Here is a 23391-nt window from a genome sequence, read left to right as displayed (position 1 = left end):
CACTATTATAATATTAATTATAATATTATTATCATTATTATCATTATTATTATTATTATTATTATTATTATTATTATTATTATTAAGCCCAGTAGTAAGTATACGCTGGGTGGTAACCCTGATTAGGATAGGATGTACACATTTTTCATCTTTAAGCATAACATGTAGAAATCAGCGCTCATAAATATTGAAGAAAAAGTATGTGCACGCAGCTGGATTGGAACCAGCGACTTTCAGATCACTAGACCAACACTGATCACTAATTCCTAAGGGCGAGTTTCTCGACTGGTGGCTTAGTAGCCTCAGGGTATTTCAGGATACAATGCCATATGATATTGAAATAGCCTCCTTCCTATCTAACCTACCGTAAAACCTCGTCTACAAGCATATAGAGTGTTTATGATGAAAGCTAAATTAATTCAGGCGCCATTATGAAGTTTGAGCAAATACATTAAAGATTCAAGCATGTACAAACAAGTATTATTGTAAGACCAATCTATTGTATTGGCATATTTACGCTTGTTACGTATTAATTTAGCTTTCATCAAAAATACTATATATGCTTGTAGACGAGGTTTTACGGTATTTCACCAAATGCACTTGTAGATTATAATATCACCTCCATAGAATGATACCACCAGGTCATTTGTATCCGTAAAGGTCATGATTCTTGGAATATTACTACTAGTAATATCAGAAGTTGTGATCAATTCCCAATGACTTGCACAGTATTGTTCTATTTTTCCACTATACTTGCTATACATCCTCGGCCCCTGTGCCAAGCAGACCCTTTTTCCAATCAATAAGCAGTCAGATACCGCATCATAACAAACACATCTTAAATCCTGAATATCAACACTATGGACCTCTCTTCCTGAATCTACATCTAGAAACACACACACACTACTTTACCCATCCACGGCGCCTTACATACTGCAACCTGTGAGCCTTTCATAGCAGTAAGGCTATATGGTACATACCTTAAGGCAATTGATTTCACTTTTGATCCATCATTTTTAAATACAACAAGTGTCTGCGAAATTGAATTTCCTACTATTACTATGCCATCAGATAGAACAGCAATCGTGATTATTCTGACTTGTCTCCTTCGACACTTCTGGGAACAGGGCTGCCTTTTATTTGATAGAAGGTGCTCTCATGCTGCCCTCTGGCACCAAACATTTCAACAGATGTGGGTGTGACAACCAAGTATTTTCCATTAGCAGTCACTGCTACATCACATGCTTTTTTAACATCCAGGCTCAATTCTTGCTTATATTCACCTGTTGCCTGCTTATGATAAATATCTACACATCTCCACCGACAAACAGCTAAAACACCATTACTCCCATCCATTTCAGAAGCTGGTACCTTATTGTCTATGACTTGAGACTGATTTATTTGCCTTATAGATAACCGTTTTTCCAAACCCCTCACTTGTTTCGTAACTAACTTATAAGAGGTTTTAGATTGCATTACATATTTTGTGCTCTTTCCCGCCATTAAGTGTATCTCGTCAAACTTCTCTTCAAGTTGACCATGCTTTGTCACATACTCATAAGGTGTTGCACTTTCCATAACTCTGTCAACTTCAGCTACTTTATTCCTCAAGGCTTGCTTTTCTCTCTTCAGTTCTTCTTTTTGAATTTGGTACATCAGTAGTTGCTCTCGAGTCTTTTCTTTTAATTGTACCTTCTGAGCCTCCCCACTTTCAATCGCTTTGACAACAGCATCTTCTGTGGCGCGGTCAATTTCATGTTCAGTTTCCGCTGCAGATTCTTCAACTTGCCTCTCAAGTTGCAACACATGCTGAAGTGAACGCTCAATTTTATCTACTTTTTTGTTTGCACTTTGAATTTTGTCTTTCATACACTGAAGTTGTTCAGTGTAGAAGGCTTTCACATCTTTAATTTCATGCGTCGTTCTATCGTGATCCAATAATCCACATGCCTGACAAACAAGTACCTTGCATGTGACACAGTAGAAATACAGTTTGTCATCCTCATGAATTGGACAATTTGGTACACTGCTTTTTGCCTGGGCTATTTCTTCTGAAGATGGGTTGCTTATCCGTAGCTTTTCAGTTTGTTTAAGATGCTTTTCTGCCAAGTTGCGCAATCGAAGACTAGTCCTCAAAGCTGACACACCACCTTCGCTTACCGGTGTTTTGCGAGGCACTCTAGTTTCCATGCGACATTCTGGACATGTAATTACACGCACACCTCCTTTTACCATTTCTGTCAGACATTTTGACAATACACATGTGGACAGTCCAACTGTTTAGGTGTATTTGGGTCCACAAACAACTCCACACATAGCGGACATGATAATTCCTCTTCAACACTTGCAATATATGCTGCTGCCATGTCTCTATTGAGTTAAGTATCTTCACACACAAATTTACAGGTTTATCTTGTAAACTTTGATAAATATCGTTTAAATTTCATGAAGATCGGAAAGTTCTGCTCCAGAATTATTACGCTGCTATTATATAGGCAACCTTTTTCAAAACTATCCAGCACAGAGCACTCCTACCTCTCGTAGCTATATACCGTGTGTGCCATTGTGGTGTAACATTACCTGAATCTGAAGTGTATTCGCCAACTCAACTTGTTCTCAAGTTGACATGTATATGTTCACTTAAGTGTGGCAAGAAAATATGTAACACAAAATAAAATAAGTCAGATATCGGTAAACATGAACTTGATGACAAATCTTAAAGGAGCTAGTTTTTTTCAAGGAGTGAAGTATGGGGTGTGTGTGCAAAAAGGTTCATATCTTGTACTTAAAAAAATAATTTTGGTTGAGATTTCATGGGACATGATGGAAAAAAGGGACTGCTGAATTCAATTTTATTACCACCCGTACGAAATAAATAAACATTCAATAGTTACTACTTTTTAAAGTTAATCTGGACACTTGTCGTGGCTGTATATAGAACAAAATGTCGAAACTATTGCAATTCAATGCTGAGATGATCATTTCTGTGATTTGACTTGCATTTTGTATATTTCATGGGACTAACCAGGAAAATGTTTTCGGTTTATCATCCTAATCTTTTCAACACTGACTGTAAGCTACATTCAGGTATGGCTCTCTGTATACAGTTGAAACGAATATCAACATTGAGGACCTCTCTTCAAAACAAAACAAAAACAAAAAACAAAACAAAACAAAAGAAACAAACAAAAACACAAGACAAGACAAAGATGTTTAGTATGGTAAGTATGGTATACCAACCCCATATTTATAAGGTCTTAGCATGCAGGTCAAATTTAAAATTACATTTTGTGTCATTTCTTGGGCCATTTTTATCACATTGATACTGATATTTCATGGAAACATTTAAGCTGACTGGCCCCGACAAGAGGCACATTCTGGCTGACTGCATCACACAATGTCAAAGGCTACGATTTGACATCACTGTTTATATGCAAATAACCGAAAACTTTTGAAAATCATCCTAGCATGAAGATCATAATAAGGTGCATATACTTTGTTGTATATCATAAAGCAAGAACATTTTGTATGCAGGATAATTTTGGGAATATTGTGAATGACATTGCCATTGATTTTAGGACATATTCTACAAATATTTCTTTTTTCTACAAATTTCATGCTGCATAAAATGCCAAAAATTACGATTATTGCCACCTAGTTAAAATTCCATGCCATAAAAATATTGCACTTTTAGCTAGTACCACTCCTGGTTAAAAAAAATACAGTTCTAATATTTTGGAATTAAAAAAATATTGTCTTGTTTTGCCAAATGAAACATAGCTAAATCTTAATCATTTAGATATTTCTAACTGACAATAAAGTCAAATTTTAATATTCTTGCAAAATGGGGGGGGGGGGGATGGGCCAAAAACATGCAATTTTATAAGTCAAGGCTAAGTGTTAGCTCATTATTTTAATATTTTATGTTATTTTTGATAGTTGGTTGAGATTTACGACTAATTTTACATCTGACATTTTTGTGTGGAGTATGTTGCAAAAAAAAAAAGAAGAAATTATGAAAATGATTAGAAAAAGTTTTTTTCAAATAATTCGAATACATAACTTGAAATTAGTCTTTGTACAAGTCTTTGGGGTTGATTGTTACAGCATACGAAAAACAGCCTAAAAACGCAGGTTTTTGGCACTTATTTCCAAAATTTGACCAGATATGCAAATTCCCCAGTTAGAACTAACTAAAGGACTAGAATTTAACTATGTTTCATTTGGCAAAACAGGATAACATGTTTTAAATCCAAAAAAGTTAGTACTGTGTTTTTCTGGAATAGGGAATGATAGAGGCTGACAAGGAGCTCAAATATTCTCATCTGTCAGGGCACAGTTCCTTAATGTCAATATGATGTACATTAGGGGATATTGACCTTTGTATTGGGGACAGAAACTCATGCTCTTCAACTTCAGGTTATTATGAACCCTGGAATTACAGAAACTTGTGACAGCTAAATATTGGTCTAAATTTAGTATGTAAAAATATACATATTTTAATAGAATGGAAATGAATCCAACTGTGACCTTAGATTTATGTAAAAATTTATTTTTATTATTTTTCACTAAAAATAGTTGAAAAATTGATAATGCCAACTGTGACGTCAGAATTAAGAGATGAGATCTTCATAATATCCTGTGTGATCTGGCTGGGGATTATCTACTCTTCTGAATGTATTTGGACCACACCCATGACGACGCTGCCCTGTTAACTGACTTAATGTCTCTTCTGTTGAATGAAGCCGATCTCGCAACCATTTCTGGAAAGATTGTGCAACAAACCACGGCAACCGTTTTCGAAGGGGTAGCAAGAAGCTTCCCAACCTCTATCATTGCATTCTCTCTTTTGCCATCCAGATCAGCCCTAATGCACCAGTCGTTTGCTGAAGAAAGGATGCTCGATCTTGAACTGGAACTGTATTATCTGGACTGAGAGCCCTCCTTCACAAATGATATGTAGCGCTTGATGTTGGTTGGTCCTTGTGATGAAGCCGCGAAATCAGTGATTTTGCACAAATTGTATTTATATAATTGTTTTCAAAATTTCACATCTGGTATCTTTAGCAGTTTTCTATGTAATGTACATGTATTAAACGTTTGTATAAACACTTTAATAATTATGTTTATTGATATACTTTTAAACACAGTTTACACTCTTAAAACGATCTATTCATTGTTTATGAACTAAATATCTATAGTGCCTAACTTTAAACACTATAGATGTTTAGTTCATCAACAGGTGTCTAATAGTTGACGTTTTGTATTGTGTTGACCCAAATCTTTTAATAACCGTATGTCTATAAGTTATTTAAGGGTATACGATGTATTGTTGGTCGAAGCAGCAAAAAAAAATGTAGTTCACAGCATCTTGCGAATGGTAGTGAGCTTTAACAAAAATTGCATTGCTCAATTCATAGCGAGCGTGTAGAAGAATTCAAATATCACAGATATACTTTTGTAGGTCCTGTGGTTCTTGAGTTATGTTGTAAAGAGGGCTGAAACAATAACACTTTTGTAAAACGTACATAACTCATTAACAACAATAAATTAAGCAAGTTTTCAAGGTATGTGATTTGTAGAATGAACTTTTGCAAAACACCAAAGTGTTATTTTTCAATAATATATGGATTCAGATAATGAAAATCGATTTATTTTTTTGGCTGCTTCGACCAACAATACCTCGTGTTCCCTTAAACGTTTTGTTATGTCGTTTTGAAGAATCTGTTAAAAATCGTCCAAGGTTTATTTCTAGTTTTTTCCTCTTGTCCTATTCTCCATTGTGATTCAATGTCGATGTCGACAAGATCTGTGTAGTATTTCTTCTGATCGACCACTTCAATGTCCGCATATTTAAAGACTGGATATGTTTCTTTCCTAAAACAAAAAAGGATCTCGACTCCAAGCATTTTTACGTTAGTTATCTTAGGAAGTGTGACTAAAACGTCATATATTTGCCTAACCCAACGTTCTCTCTCATCTTTCTCGCCTCTAGTATTGTTTGGTTGATGTATCTCCAAGTATTCAAGCTCGTTTTTTTTCTTTTTTGGCTTAGTCATGGACTTTTGTATGTATAAAAATAGTTAAGAACATCCAAGTGGGGAAAAATACATTTCTTGGAGTCAAAAAATTCTTCAATATCTGACGACCCCCCTGAAAACCCCATGTCCCGATGTCACGCACCGAATTTTAGTGATTTTGTAGTATTTTTGTTAGCAAGTGTGGGAAGTGAAAATTACCACTGACTGGGGTAAATATTATGTCTAAGAAGGTTTAAATGCTTAAAACCACTTCTAAAGTCAATTTTATGGAATAATTCAAAATTTGTGTCAAAAATTGCTGTCCCTTAGTTTTGCATCATTGCCGTCACATTGGCATCAAAACGGCTGGAGGTGAAGACCAAATATCAGAGGTCAATAATTTGACCACGTACGCTGCAGTTTACAGACGACGAAAAACATCAACCCGAAATAGCTGCACATTGGCACTTTTTTTCCTGCCAATTTTGAGGGTATCTTCAAGTATACAGGCGCGTACCTTTATTCAACATCATCTCCAAACGTTTCTGATCAATTTGATATAAGTGTTATTGTTGAATTTTTCCGGAAAATAATGATGGTTGAATATGTCCCACAAGCTGTTGTGGTGATATGTAACACGTGGGTAATCTTTACCCTGCTATTAACCGTAAGCAATGTCTGAACCATCATCTCCGCTACATCAGTTGGCGTCACAATTTGCCGTGGCGGAGATGATTCTCTATATGAATTCGTGTAGAAATATCATCTCCGTCACATCACCATCATCTCCATCACAGCACCGGATCTTGAGATACAGCGAAGTCCAGTTTAGTTTATCAGAAAATGCTTACCAATTCTAAACCTTCTCATCTGTATGAATTTCATTTTCAAGTAGTGTGAAAACATTACTGAAATCAAATTTATCGGTGCAATTATGACGGAGATGATTCTTTACAGGAATTTGTGTAGAAATATCATCTCCGTCACATCACCATCATCTCCATCACAGCAATGTCATCTCCATCACAATTGTTGTTGACCTTCATTTGACCTTTGACCCAGACAACATGGAATTTACTATTTGGAAATGTAATTGATATTGTATGTGTTTACTATGTCAATAGAAATTTATTTAGTTATTTCAAGCAAAATTATGAATATACTTAAGTTTGTATAAAAAAAATACCAACAGACATGACTTTTTTCCGTACAGCCTGCCTCTCATTGTCCCAACTAAATGACGAAAGTACAAAATCATATTTTTTTAAATGAAAAAAGCAAACATGAATCAAGCAACTTATACAAGTTATCCATAAAACTCATAATTAAGAGTTTTAACAATTTTTGTCCTTTTTTCCTTTTTGGCCTAAATGTGACGGAGATGATGCTCACCTTGCACAACCTGCAGATTACGCCCTCTATAATATAGAGGGCGCCCGTAAAGATTGCGCCAAATATTGTTTTCATGCACTAGAGATTTACATCCTTACAGATATGTAAAGGAAACATTTTTATAATCATTTTCAAATTCATATTTGCCTATCTTCCAATAGTACACCTTTTCAGAGAAATACCCATGAATACCGTGGCCGTGAGTCGACTGATCTATATCTGGGTGATGTCGGGGTGATGTCAATGTTAATGATTTTAGTTTCCTAAGATGAATTCCAATAAGAATAACTACTAATGACGTCACGGATATTCCTCCTAATTCAAGTATTTCTAGATTCATAATTCCTGGTATCGCCATTTCGAATGCTTCGTCGGTGAATATTACGCCTCGCAATGTCAAACTTTTAGACATCAGAGTGCAGTGTTAACACAGTTACGGTATCTAGTTAAAACACAAAATGAAACACTTTTAACATTAAATGAAACACTTTTACGCGCCTAAATGCTAAATGATAAACACATCCAAGTGTTAGACATGTTTGCTTTTCATATGAAACACATTGTTTATGAAATATCTCTAACTTTAAACACTATTGATAGTTTAGTTCATCAACAGGTGTCTAATAGTTGACGTTTTGTATTTTGTTGACTAAAATCTTTTAATAACCGGATATCTAAAGTTATTTAAACGTTTTGTTATATCGTTTTGAAGAATCTGTTAAAATCTTGGAAGATTTATTTCTTTTTTCCTCTTGTCCTATTCTCCATTCTGATTCAATGTCGATGTCGTCAAGATCTGTGTAGTATTTCTTCTGATCGACCACTTCAATGTCCGCATATTTAAAGACTGGATATGTTTCTTTCCTAAAACAAAAAAGGATCTCGACTCCAAGCATTTTTACGTTAGTTATCTTAGGAAGTGTGACTAAAACGTCATATATTTGCCTAACCCAACGTTCTCTTTCATCTTTCTCTTCTCTATTGTTTGGTTGATGTATCTCCAAGTATTCAAGCTCGTGATGGTATGATAATGCTTGTAAACTATCACATGAATACCGTGGCCGTGGCCGTGAGTCGACCGATCTGGGTGATGCCAATGTCAATGATTTTAGTTTCTTAAGATGAATTCCAATAAGAATAACCACTAATGACGTCACCGGTGTTCCTCCTAATTCAAGTATTTCTAGATTCAGAATTCCTGGTATCGCCATTTCGAATGCTTCGTCGGTGAATATCACGCCTCGCAATTTCAATACTTTTAGATTTGTCCAGTTAGCCATGGATCGTAAAAGGGAATTAATGTCATTCCTTCTATAATCTATAGTCACGCCTCGCAATGTCAATACTTTTAAATGTGTCCAATGAGCCATGGATCGTAAAAGGGTATCAATATCATCTGTGAAAGTACATGATATTAATTCTATCTGACGCAAACTGGTCATTTCTGACAATTTCTTCATATCTGCGAAAGATATTTGTCTCAAACAACGAAGGGTTATTTTTTCCAAATGAGGGCAATTTTCTAACCATGGTCTAATTCGGTCAGACTGACCATGATGACTGCATATATAGTCTGTCCGTAGACCCGTCAGGTCCAATCGTTGCAGTTTCGGTGGGAAATATAGTGTTTTTGGATAACGGTAAAAGGACTGTATTATTCCCAATGTCTCTATATTAGGACAGTTAACACGTAGAAAGCCCACAATCTCATCGCTGAGTAGGTCTAGAGTAAAATAAATCGCTTTCAAACTTTTACCGGCGTAAAAGTCCAGGAACTCCAACCCTTTGTGCGCTGGAAATCGCCATTCATTGCCACAGTCCAGGTCACAGTCTCGGTACTCAAAAATGCTTCGGCCTTTTTTCGATACAAACCGCCTATATCGTCTTTTAGAATCTTCAACCTTTCTGTTGGGACTTTTGTCTCTGAAGTCGATTACAGTCCAACCATGGTTTTGGATTAAATGGTGCCACTTCTGGTTTACCCTATAAAATCATAATCACAAATAAATCAAAATAACTGATTACTGAAAGGATAGAGAAGTAGTTCATTGGTAGAGCATCAGCGCAGTCACCTGCGCGGAGCCTTACATAATGAGCACTCCATTGTAATTCCTCTTTGAAGGTGTCTCGACGGTGAAGTATTTCTTGAGCTGCATATCTCCTTGTCTTGGGTAGAAATAATTATCTGAGGTATCTGGACTTAGGACCAGACTCTGGTCGGTTAAACCGGTTTCAAGGGATCCCAACCGTCCCGCTTCCCTCAGAGATAGATTTAATTAAACCATCATCAGAGATTAGGCACTCCATCCTACTTTCAGGCTAGGAACAGCTGGTATAAGAAGCGTAAACCAGCGTGCCATGTCAATGCCCCTATATTACCTAGAGCTATCCAGCAGACCCTTGAGCTAGAGTCAGCTGAGCAGAGCTTGTACTGCTGGAACTGGGATTTGCGATGTCATTAAGGACATTGACATATTTCATTATAATCACACGAATGGTGTTTTCTACCAATGACAATACTGAAAATTTATTTTACAAATTAACATTGTTTCTTATTGTCATTTGAAATAAATTTATTAATTTTAATGATTCATTCTTACCTCATTGCCACTAATTTGTCGTATAGAGACAAGTAGTTGAATACAACCAACAGTGTGTCAATATTAAGCATATTAATAGGTCCCCCATCCTCCTTCACTTGCGCTATGTTTTTCAATAAGGCACTGCCCATTTCTGAAAAAGAGAGATGTCATATGATAACGACAACGAACTGCCATAGCATCTTAACAATGGGAATGCATATTTGCGCCATTTTTCAATGATGCAGGAGTACTAGGAATTAGCCTATGCATGCTATAGGTCATTCCGAGGGGTGCAACAATTAAAGCTAATTAAAGCCCAGTGTGATTGAGACGAAACCTGTCCCGGTTGGACGGGAAACAGGGGCACAAAAGGAAAGATTTGACGAGAACAGCCAGGACCGATCTGAACTCGGGACGTGGAGCAAAGTAACCCATGTTAACCTGGATTAAAACGGCACTGATAATTTTTAATAATTTCTTCATACTAGTGGTTGTGAGATAGACCCTAATCATAAACGCGGGTAGTGTTTTAAAAATCTCCGAAAGTCGTGTCCGAAAGTGCTTCTTCCGTGTACCAACAATATCAGTTATTAGGTTCAGCGTCGGTATGGTACGGGAAATTATCGTGCGCGAAGTGTCATACCGGGTGAAGCCAGCGCACGATAATTTCCCGTACCATACCGACGCTGAACCTAATAACGAATTTATCATACCACTAAAGTCTATATATATATGAAATAATTACGTTTTTAAACATTTTAATTGATGCAAAATAGGATAAACATTACACAAATTAGATGACTGTTCCGCATATTACGTATCGCGTGCATTTTACTCGCCCGGTTTACGCGCATTATGCTCTCACCGACAAGATATAAAACGTAAATACGCACTCACTGACAGTTTGGGAATATCGTGGACAAGAGATATACTCTATATCTATAAATACATTAATACATTAAGGGGGTACTACACCCCTGGTCTATTTTGTGGCTATTTTTGGATTTTTCTCAAAAATTATAGCGCATTGGTGACAAGTAAGATATGTATATTTTAGGAGCAAGGACTACAACTACTGCACTGGAAATTTTATTTCAGCACAGACAACAGTTGTGGAGTTACAGTCAAAAATGAGGGAAAACCAATATTTGATCAATAAATCAATAACTACTTGCTTTGAGTTGCTGAATTTTCAGTACAGTAGTTGTAGTCATTGCTCCTATAATATACATATCTTACTTGTCACCAATGCGCTATAATTTTTGAGAAAAATGCAAAAATAGGCACAAAATTGGCCAGGGGTGTAGTACCCCCTTAATACATTTAAAAGAGGTACGCGCAAATAATTAGATTAAGTGAAGTTTTATACTGTATTTATCATTAATGTTCAGATTATCAAGAGGAGATTATGCAAATCACATTACAATACTTACTTAACAGACCAGGCTGAAGTATACCTAAAATATAAACTATTTCCTTAAGAAAATGGCGGCATAATATACAAATAGTTACATGTACTTGTGGCATTGGTTTATTCAGTATCAGGTGAAGTGTATTGCTTGACTTAAGAGACATACTTGACTGAGTAATAATAATATCGATTTGGGTTGAAGTTCAAGGCAATAATTTAACCAACAAGTTTAGGCATAACACACTATGGACCACAATAGCCTCATCCCAATGACATAGTTCAATAACCTCAATTAAACAATCATAGTGCAAAAATTGACCTCAAGTTACAGAGTATGAGTTTTTGTACCCAAATTTTCCAAGGTCATTCAATGAATGTACAAATGTATTGGGGTTAAAGAACTGTGCCCTGATAGATGAACATGTTGTGGATCCTAGTGATACAGGCAGCTACGCATTCAAATTACCAACAATGGGCTATTCCAGTTGAAATCCATACACCCCCTGCTATGAAGACATGACCTTAATCTTCCACCCAGAGAGCACACCAGAGAGTGTGAATTTCAACTGGGATTATCTGAATGGGTTACTCCATATGAAATCTACACCCCCTGTGTGGAAGATTAAGGTCATGTCTTCCATAGGAGGTGTATGGATTTTAACTGGAATAGCCCAATGCATAACTTGACTCATTGGAATATAATAACAAATGTTTGTTTATGAGTGTAATGTTAGTAATATTTTTATGAGACGAAAGAAGGAATGTTCCATTTAAAGAGTTGAATGGGACTTTTAATTTTTCACCGAATTTTTCTTCCATTTCACGATTTAAAGGAGTATTTCGTATCCTGGCATCCACTTTTTATGATATTTTTCAGTAGATATCCACGACAAAAACTTGATTCCGATTTTGCATTTGAGAGTTATACATGATTATGTGTAATACACTGCTCCATAGAAAATGTGTTGTAATTTCACAATAAATGTTGTAAATTCAAATTTCACAATATCTTTGCTAAATGAATTAATCTGCAAGAAATTTTGTACATAAACATTATGTAGGGGGAATGAGGCTGTGGATCACGAATTGCCCTTTTAAAATCATTCATTCTTTAGAATTCCAGATTCCTACGTAGTGGTAATAAAATGCGAATAATTTTTTAATTATTTAATAATTATCACAAAAACGCTTTCGAGGAACTTCTTCGTCGCCAGCCCATGTTGATAGCTCTGATGTTGAGCAGGCATTCCAATCCCCATCAGACTCTGCGTCAGACCTTAGTTTTTTTTTTATAAAACACAAATCACTGGTCATAATTATAATATTTTTCATCCTAATGTTTCACCTGTTTTAACCAGTCAATAGCACATAGCACCAAGCCATATTGTGTTATATTGACTGGTTAAAGCTGCTGTAACATTTTACGTATATATATAACCAGTGATTTTGGTTTTTCGCAGGTCTTTCTGGTTCAATGTTACATGGCACTGTCCACGTAATGTTCTTGACAGTTAGGTGGAATCTAAGCACAATAGAATCTATTAAAGTCAATATTATTATTCATACTGCAGTTTCCTATACACAATACACAGTTGTCTCGCCATTGACGTGTGATCTCTACAAACAGTGTATGTTAGAGGTATAGGGCATTGCCTAGTTAACGTCACTGTGTGAAAAATAACATTTACATGTTTGGAAATATTCGCACTTTTGTGTTTTAGTAAGGAAGGGCACGGCATGGCCTGCAAACTTCCCTGTGTAAATCGAATGCAACTTTTAGTGACTATCACTCACTTGTGGACCGCTCTCTTCCGAAGAGCATTAAAGCTAAACCACTTGACGGATATTTTTTGTACTTGCTGTCAATCATTAATAATGTATACATTACAAGTAGGCTAAAAACTGAGTAGGTGGGGCATCTGCAAATGTTCGTACCTCCCTGATATGTAAATGATAGATAACAGCAAAAACAACTCCCATATCTGTCCATAACTTTGTCAGTGGAGCGAGTCAGGGGATTTCGAGTGGGTGATTATTGATTGGCAAGTGCCATATTTGGGCATAAGTGCAGTCCACCATTCAATGTAGAGGATGGATTAGACTTTATCGATTGATTTTGCTGGAGTAATTTCCTGTTAAGGTCGAATCATGTTTGCTGTGCAGCATAACTGCACTATGTCTTACATATACATAGGCATTTATTACGCGCCATTTTAAAGCGATCACATCGCATATACATGATTAAAACATTAAAACACAAAATATGTCCAACATAAGTAAAAACAAAGCCATATAAAACAAAATTTAAAAGCAATTTAAAAGCCTATGAGACATAAAACACATTATAATATAAACTAGGACAGGGATTCTCATCTGGCGACGCATGCGCCACATTCCAAACACGGTGGCTAGTATGGTATAAGGGTACAAACACTTCTTTTCCCCCTTATACCATACTAGCCACCGCACAGTGTCGACGTCCTATACGATAAATATAAATTTAATACTCCGTTGGTGAGCGACGGGCGAGTGGTATTTCACCGAACGCAAGAAAAGGAGTTCTATCTGATTGGCTAGCAATCGATCGCTTAGGTCGCTTAGTAGTCAACTACAAACTCAAAACTGAGCAATGTATTCAATTCGATTGAAATCGATATTCTATTATTGACGTAGATAAAGAGAGTGATAGTGTGTCAATAATGTACATTGTATTGCATCTTGATTTTACATGCATTCCTTTATATAATTATTTCTCAAAGAGTTGAATATGATCACAATTTTTACCCAGGATTTCAAATTTTTTACCGCAAAATTGCAGTTAAACATATCCACAGCAAAATACCGGTCCTCACTAATTAGTGTATTTAATTTCCAGTTAGTGTATTTAAGATAAAACCTGTGATACCTGACAACAAATAAAATTTTCTTGCAATAGAAATATCATATGGGATACTGATATGGTAGGCCGCAACCGCCACAACGTGGAGCTGCTACGCGTAGCTGACTTTTTGCTCCGTGGAGCCATATTGACCAATCATGATCATGTTAGAGTTTTTCATTACTCGGAGGTAAAACTGACCAATCAAGTACGACTTACTCATTACGTGAAGCGAATTTATTCATTAAGAATTTGCCAGACGAGCGTCACGTAGTTGCAAGATATCCTCGGTCACGAAAGTTATGATTCAAAAAGTAGTTTGAAAAGTACGAACCGACTTATTATTAAGATGGACATGCACTCATAAGAAACTCATACAGTATTGTACATAACTATATAGCTAGGCAGAGTGGTGGTAAACCATGCACACAGTTCTGCGATCTGCAGTGTATCGCCGGGAGCTAATTTGTATAACTTGCGCGGTGTGGCCTGCGGAATTCGACCTTCAGCAAACTGCAAACCAGTTCGGATTTACTTTATATACTAGTAGTAGGCCATACATACTGTAGTTACTGTCCGTTTTCCTATACACAATACTCAGTGCGCTCAGCATTGACGCGTGACCTCTACAAATAGTGTATGTTAGAAGTATAGGCCATTGCCTAGTTGACGTCACTGTGTAAAAAATAACCGGCCAATATTTAATAGCTTTTAATGGGGTTTAAGTCCTTCAAAGGTCGTGGTGAATTCTACTGTAGACATGACTGCATCATGATTATTTTAAAGTCAACAACATTCAACAATATGATCACCGTGATAGTATGACAGTATCAGTACCGTGGGTGTCAGTGATCCTGGCCTGACACAGTAGACAAACAAACAAACAAACACGCCACACACATGACACATGCATGCAAGGTAACATTGACTATACACTAATCAAACAATGGTATTGATCCTGTACAACTGGTCGTGGTTTATTTACAATCGATTCATTTAAAATCCCCATAGTAAACATTAATTTTGGCAAGAGTTTTCTCTCTCTGGAACGAGGATGCATCCACTGGCTCCGCGTAATGAAAAGATCTAACATGATTGGTCAATTTAGCTCCGCGAAGCAAAAAGTAAGCTACGCGTAGCAGCTCCACGTTGTGGCGGTTACGGCCAGCCATATATTGATCATGCGAAAATCGTAAAACATAGAATAGAAACAGTAAGGCAGGCTCTCAAAATCTCAAATTGTATGCTAGCCTGAGTCGCTCGGCCTATCTCGAACAAAATCACCATGCGTAGCTGTTGAAAAACGTGAGGATTCATCGTACTATCACGGCAATTTTTGACACGAAGATATAGGGACGATGACGGTGTGCACCGTGTTTGGAATGTGGCGCATGCGTCGCCAGATTAGAATTCCTGTTATTTCTTGATTAATCAAGGTACAAACACTTCTTTTCCCCCCTTATACCATACTAGCCACCGTGTTTGGAATGTGGCGCATGCGTCGCCAGTTAAGAATCCCTGTCTTAGTTTATCACTGGATACACCAGTCATTATTAAAATTGTATCTTCCCTGTTTAACCAATGCAATTAAAGATTTTAATTGCATGTGTATTGACTACCGCCAGGTCATTTGCATCTGTAAAAGTCATGTCTACTGGAATGTCATTTCCAGTGTCAAGTCCTGTTATAAATTTCCAAGGATTCACACAGTATTGCTCTATCCTGCCATTTCTTTCCCTTGCCATTCCACTCCCAATCATCAAGCAGTCAGATACCTCATCATAACACACACATGTTACAAAATCAACACTGTGATGAACTTCTCTTTCTGAATCCACATCCAACACACACACTTTACTCCTCTTCTGATCACACAATGCAACCTGTGAGCCTTTCATGGCAGCAAGACTACTAGATTCAAAACCTAGGTTAATTTTTTTTTTTTTTTTGTTCCATCTTCTTTAAGTACATCAAGAGTGTTAATTGTAGGTGACATATTTCCAAAAAATTTAGAAATCGGGTTTGTACCTATATTTACTATTATTCTGCCATCAGATAGCACAGCAATAGATGACATTGACGTTCTGGGCCTATCTCCACCTTTGCCCACTATTTCATAGAAGGTGCCCTCATGCTGCCCCATGGGACTAAACACTTCAACAGATGTAGGTGTGACAACCATATATTTTCCATTAGCAGGTACTACTACATCACATGCATTTTGCACATGTAAGTTCAATTCATGCGTATATCCACCTAATGTATTTTTCTGGTAAATATGTATCCTGTCCTTGAAACTGTACCCCGATCTGGGCACCGATCTGTGCTCCTGGTATTTCTGACAAACAGCTAAAACCCCCTCACGACAGATGCCCCTAGCATGGCTGTCTAGATCTATGACTTCAGTTTGTTTCATTCTCCTTACAGGAACAAGTTTTCCCAACACATCCACTTGCGGTAAAACCAGCTCACACGTGGGCACAGGTTTTATTTCTTGGTTCCTATTTCCACTCAACTGTAACTTTTTGAACATTTCTTCAAGTTGATCATGCTTCGTCACATACTCGTATGATGTTGCACTGTCCATAGCTCTGTCAACTTCAGCTATTTTATTCCTCAATGCTTGCTTCCCTCTCTTCAGTTCTTCTTTTTGATTTCGGTACCTCAGTAACTGAACTCGAGTCACTTCTCTTAATTGTGCTTTCAGGGCCTCCCCATTCTCATTCACTTTGGAATAAATAGCCATGATAGCTTGATTAATTTCTTGTTCACTTATCGCTGCAGATTCTTCAACTTGCCTCCCAAGTTGCAACACATGCTGTACTGAACGCTCAATTTTGTCTACTTTTTTGTTTGCACTTTGAATTTTGTCTTTCATACACTGAAGTTTTTCAGTGTAGCAGGCTTTCACATCTTTAATTTCATGTGTAGTTCTATTGTGATCCAGTAACCCACACGCCTGGCACACCAGTACCTTGCATGTGACACAGTAGAAATACAGTTTGTCATCCTCATGAATTGGACAATATGGTACACTGCTTTTTGTTGGTGCTGTTTTTTTTACCCCAAGCTGTTCAGTATGTTTGAGATGATTTTCTGCCAAGCTGCGCAACCGAATAATAGTCCTCAAAGCTGACACACCACCTTCGCTTGCTGATGTTTTACAAGGAACTCTAGTTTGCATACGACATTCCGGACATGTTATGACATGTATACCTCCTTTCACCATTTCTGTAAGACATTTTTGACAATACACATGAGGACAGCCCAACTGTTTGGGTGTATGTGGATCCACAAACAACTCCAAGCACAGTGGACATGATAGATCTGCTTCAGCATTCTCCAAATATGCCGCCATGTCAAAACACTATTGAGTATAATCTTCACAAATCCTTCAGTATATCCTGGAATAGTTGGATGGTATGATTAAAAGTTTGCTTAAATACTCCAGAATTTAATGCTATCACATGCTAAGCTTTTTGCCACGCTATGACTAACTTCCTGTCTGTAGATCCAGCAGATTGCGCTAACATTTCCTCAATAGTATATTCACCAACATAGAATCATGCAAGTTGTTCTTAAGTGGACATACTCACTAAATGTTGCAAGATATATTACATGATCATGAGCCACATACAATAAGTCATATCCGTAACATTGACCATGTTGACCCTGCATGTTTTATGACTTGTTTTATACACTAGGAAAAACATATCCTCCACTTGTAGAATCATTGTTATACCTATTATTTGTTCAAGTCTATCATTACAATATAAAAGCCATATAACATTTCCAAAGGCAAAGGAGGCCATTAAGGAAGGGAAAAGTTTTGGTGAAGATGGAATTCCTCCAGAAGTCATAAAAAGATGCAACCTGGATGAAATTATCCTTGACTTCTGCAACAAAGCATTTGTTAGCAACGAAAAACCTGATCAGTGGTATATAATGAACCTTATCCCTGTACCAAAAAGTGGGGATCTCAGCAACACTGCAAACTACAGAGGTACAAGCCTAAGCTCTATTGTAGCAAAAACATACAATCGCATGCTGCTTGAAAGGATAAGACCACATATGGACAGCAAACTCAGACCAAACCAATGCGGATTTAGAGAAAACAGATCTACTGTATACCAGATTCTTGCACTTAGAAGAATAATAGAAGGAATTCAGGACAAAAATCTCACTGCAGTAATGACATTTACAGATTTTAAGAAAGCATTCGATACAATACATAGAGGGAAAATAGTCAAAATACTCAAGGCATATGGACTACCCACCATAATTGTGAAAGCCATAGAAAACACCTACCAGAACACAAGAGCAAAAGTTGTGACTCCTGATGGAGAAACAAAAGAATTCAACATCCTTGCAGGAGTACTTCAAGGGGACATGAGATCTGCTATAGATGGTAGAGAAGAGAATCTAGGCTTTACAGCAAATCCCAGACGCAGTAGAAGGGTTGGACCGCTATGTGTTACCGACTTGGACTTTGCTGACGATATAGCATTAATATCTGATACTGCCAGTCAAGCTCAGGAGCTATTGGAAAGGATAGAGAAAGCTGCTTTACGAGTAGGTCTGCACATGAATACCAAAAATGACTAAATGCATGGTATTCAATCAACAGACTGAAGTGGATGTAAGAACTGCAGATGGAACCAGTTTGGAAGTTGTAAAAGACTTCAAATATCTTGGAGCTTGGATCAAAAGCAGCGAGCAGGACATCAAAACAAGGAAAGCACTGGCATGGATGGCATGTAATAAGCTCACTAAAATCTGGAAATCCCATCTTCCAAGGCAGATTAAAGTCAAGCTATTCCACGCAACAGTAGAAAGCATCCTGCTCTATGGTTCAGAAACATGGACAGTGACAACAAAGATCCGCAAGTTGTTGGATGGCTGTTACACCAGGCTACTTAGATCAGCTCTTGATATAAGCTGGAGGACACATACCACAAATAAAAAACTGTATGGAGAACTCCCAAAGGTAACTGATAAAATCAGGAAAAGGAGACTACAATTTGCTGGTCACTGTTTAAGAAGTACAGGGCAGGTGGGGTCAGACCTAGTGTTGTGGAGACCCAGTCACGGCAAAAGAAGTGTGGGGCAGCCGAGCAAGACCTATGTAGATCTTCTGTGTGAGGACACTGGACAGGAACCAAACGAAATCCGGAGCTGCATGCAGGACAGACACATCTAGAGAGCCATTGTAGGAGTCCGACAGAAGTCGACGGAGTGAGAGTGAGTAACATTTCCACAAGAAACTCTGGAAATTCCTGGTGCAGCCTAAGCATCCGCCACTGTTTAAAGAATAATTTGAAATGTTAGCATATTAATTCATCCAGTCATTAATTATCTCTTTCCTGTTTTCCCAATGCAATATACACTTTAATTTACCCTATTATGGGCATTTTTCAATTTCCAAAAACAACTACCAGCTCATTTGTATCTACAAAGGTCGTAGCTACTGGAATATCTTTACCAGTGTAAAATGTTGTGATCAATTTCAAAGGACTCATACAGTATTGATGTATCTTCCCAATCTTTTCCCAATCCCTTCTACTCCCAATCATCAAGCAATCAGACATCTCATCATAACCATGATAACACACACATGTTGCTCCTGGAATATCAACACTTATGACCTCTCTTCCTGAATCCACATCCAACACACACAATTCAACAGATCACATAATGCAACCTGTGAGCCTTTCATAGCAGTAAGGCTATATGGTACATAACCTAGGTTAATTGTTTTAAGTTTTCTTCCATCATGCCTAAATACGTCAATGGTCTTTACACCTACCATTTCCATTACTCTACCATCAGATAGTACAGCAATTATTGATGATAGAGAGTTTTCAATAACATATGAAACATAATCATGATAATGCCTACCAGAATCATACCCCTTTTGCATGTTATTTCAAAGAAGTTGCCCTCATGCTGCCCACTGGGACTAAACCTTTCAACAGATGTGGATGTGACAATCTTGTACTTTCCATTACCAGTCATCGCTACATCAGGTGTATCTTCCACATTCAGGTTCAAATCATGCTTATATTCACCTAATGTTTGTGTATGGTAAATATGCACTCCGTCCTTTTGACAAACAGCTAAAACACCATTTCCCCCACAGATACCACTAGCATAGCTGTCACGTAAATGTATATCTATGGCTTGAGTCTGATTCATTCTCCTTGCAGGCATAACTTTTCCCAACCCACCCACTTGCTCTAAAATTAACCTACATGTAATCACAGTGTCTAACTTTTGGTCCTTTTTTCCACTCAATTGTATCTTCTTTAACTTTTCTTCAAGTTGATCATGTTTAGTCACATACTCATATGGTGTTGCATTTCCATAACTTCGCTTGTTTCATCTATCACATTTCCCAAAGCTTGATTCTCCCTGTCCAGATCCTCCTTCTGCTTTTGGTATCCGAGTAGATGCTTTTGACTCATTTCTCTTAATTGAATTTTAAGGCCCTTCCCACTCTCAATTGCTTTGACAACAGCATCTTCTGTGGTAGAATCAATGTCTTGCTCAATTAAAGCAGTGGATTCTTTAACTTGCTTCTGGAGTGGTAGAACTTGTTGAACTGAATTTTCATTTTTCTTTGCTTCATATTTTGCACTTTGAATTTTGTCTTTGATATACTGACATTATTCAGTGTAGAAGGCTTTCACATCTTTAATTTCATGCGTAGTTCTGTCATGATCCAATAACCCACATGCCTGACACACAAGTACCTTGCATGTGACACAGTAGAAATACAGTTTGTCAGCCTCATGAATTGGACAATTTGGTACACTGCTTTTTGTTTGTGCTATGTCTTTCGATGATGAGTTACTTATCCTAACTTGCTGTTAAGTATGTTTGAGATGATTTTCTGCCAAACTTCGCAATTGCATACTAGTCCTCAAACCTGAGACACCACCTTTGCTTACCGGTGTTTTGTGAGGAACTCGTGTTAACACATGACATTCTGGACATGTAATTTCCAGTACACCTCCTTTCACCATTTCTCTGAGACATTTTTGACAATATACATGTGGGCAGTCTAACTGTTTAGGTGTATTTGGGTCAACAAACAACTCCAAACACAGTGGACATGATAGATCTGCTTCAGCATTCTCCAAATGTGCAAAAATCCTTGATATTTCTTGGAAAAGATTGGAAAAGAATTTAAAACTGTCACATGCTGAGCTTTTTGCCATTTTATGACTAACTTCCTGTCTGTAGATCCAGCAGATTGTGCTCAGTAGCGTAGTCAGGGGGGGCAAGGGGCATAGTGCCCCCCTGAGAAAAAATGAAAATTCAGGGCCAAAATAGTGTAAAATACAAAAACTTTCGCGCTACGCGCGCACATTGTAACAATAAAGCCCCTTTTAGCCGGATAATGGGCGAAAATAGTGTAGAATACAATTTTTTTTTAGAATACAATTTCTTATCCTTATTAAGTTGTCTTGCTCCCTCTTATCCTTGTTAGCAAAATGGTCTCACAGGCTCGCCATCTTCAAGACGCAGTATATGGCCGAGAAATTTGAGTTGATGAATCTTGACTCTGGCAACCAGTGGAGTGGTGTTGGTCAGGTTGTAGATGGTTTCATTTGGAATCCGATCCACACGCTTGATGTTTAACATGACTCTGTAGCAAGATGTTGCAAATGCATTGATCTTGTTTTCCATGTCCTTGGTAATTACCCATGACTCGCACCCGTACAGAAAGACAGTAACACACGTTGTCTGAAACAGCTTGATTTTTGTTTCGATTTGCAGGGACGGGCTTCTCCAAAGGCGTTCCAGTTTCATGAAAGCTGCCCAGGCTAGTGCTTTTCTTCGTTTTAGGTCTCCAACACTAGAGCCCATCTTGGAACCCAAGTACTTGAAGTCTGTGACATGGTTGATGGTACTACCATAGACTTCAAGTGCTGGCTGGGCGTTACAGTTTGCAGTCATATATTCTGTCTTAGGTGCGCTGATGACAAGGCCTAGATCTGCTGCTGCTGTTGCAGTCCTAGTAAGCTGTGACTGGGCCCGGGCTATAGAAGATTCCAACAGGGCAATATCATCAGCAAAATCCAGGTCATTCAGCATCTTAGCAGAATACCTGCTTGACCGACGTGGGTAGGTAACAATTCCAGCGTCAATTCCAGAAGTTGATTTCTTCAGGAGGGAGTCTACCAGGATAATAAACAGGAATGGTGCCAACACATCACCCTGAAGCACTCCAGTTATTACTTGGAAAGGCTCTGAGATACTTCCATCTACCATAACGGCACTATTGGAGTCCTTGTAGAGCACCTGGATGGCATTGACCACAACCTTTGGTATTCCATAATGCCGCAGCACTGAGAACATGACGGACCTGTTGATGGAGTCAAAGGCTTTTTGAAGTCCACAAAAGTGACTGTCAAGGGAAGTTGGTACTCCTTGAAGCCTTCCATGATCCTCCTCAAAATGTGTATTTGCTGAGCACAGCTTCGACCTGATCTAAAGCCAGCCTGGTTGCTTCTCAGTAAAGGATCAACGTGAGATCGGATTCTGTTCAAAAGGATCTTGTTGTACATCGTACACTTTTGCGGCAATGGACATAAGTGAAATACCACGGTAGTTTGTCATGAGAGAGAGGTCGCCTTTCTTTGGTAGAGTAATGATGACATTTATGACCCACTGACGTGGCGGTGTCAGCGTTGAGAATACTTCCATACAGAATTTGAGAATCATATCAATCATGCTATCCCCTCCTCCCTGAAGTGCTTCAGCAGTTATAGCACAGTCCAATGCTGCTGCCTTGTTGGTCTTCATGGCTGCTATTGCTTCAACTACTTCTTCACGAGTTGGGGGCTCAGTGATAATAGGAAGATTTTCAACAGCTGGTGCAGGAAGTTCTGAAGCTGCTGTGCCACTGTCGTTGTTAAGGAGTGAGCTGAAATATTCCTTCCATTCCTCAAGCAGTTCATGGTCACTGGTTGGGGCTGATCCATCTCTCTTTTTGACTTTTACCCCTTGAGTTCTTCCCAGAAAGCGAGTGTATGATTTTCCAAGTGGTGGTGTAATTCCCCATTGCATCGGCCAGCTTCAGGTCTTCCATCTGCTTATTGA

General features: G+C 37.9%; 2 protein-coding genes across 2 annotated transcripts; one reads left to right on the top strand and one right to left on the bottom strand.

The window, feature by feature from the left end:
- Positions 1-7372: 7372 nt before the first annotated feature.
- LOC140157016 (uncharacterized) lies at positions 7373-17718 on the bottom strand. Its single transcript, XM_072180072.1, has 3 exons — positions 11428-17718; positions 10013-10145; positions 7373-9395 (listed from the first exon to the last, which is right to left on the bottom strand). The coding sequence occupies exons 1-3, from the start codon at positions 11567-11569 to the stop codon at positions 8093-8095; spliced, it is 1578 nt and encodes a 525-aa protein (XP_072036173.1). The 5' UTR covers positions 11570-17718; the 3' UTR covers positions 7373-8092.
- A 1174-nt stretch (positions 17719-18892) lies between these two features.
- Positions 18893-19483, top strand: LOC140157788 (uncharacterized). The gene has a single exon (XM_072181036.1). The coding sequence runs from the start codon at positions 18893-18895 to the stop codon at positions 19481-19483; it is 591 nt and encodes a 196-aa protein (XP_072037137.1).
- The last annotated feature ends 3908 nt before the right edge of the window (positions 19484-23391 follow it).

Source organism: Amphiura filiformis, chromosome 7, assembly GCF_039555335.1.
Source record: "Amphiura filiformis chromosome 7, Afil_fr2py, whole genome shotgun sequence".
Taxonomy (NCBI): Eukaryota; Metazoa; Echinodermata; class Ophiuroidea; order Amphilepidida; family Amphiuridae; genus Amphiura; species Amphiura filiformis.
This window is presented reverse-complemented; position numbering and strand designations above follow the sequence as displayed.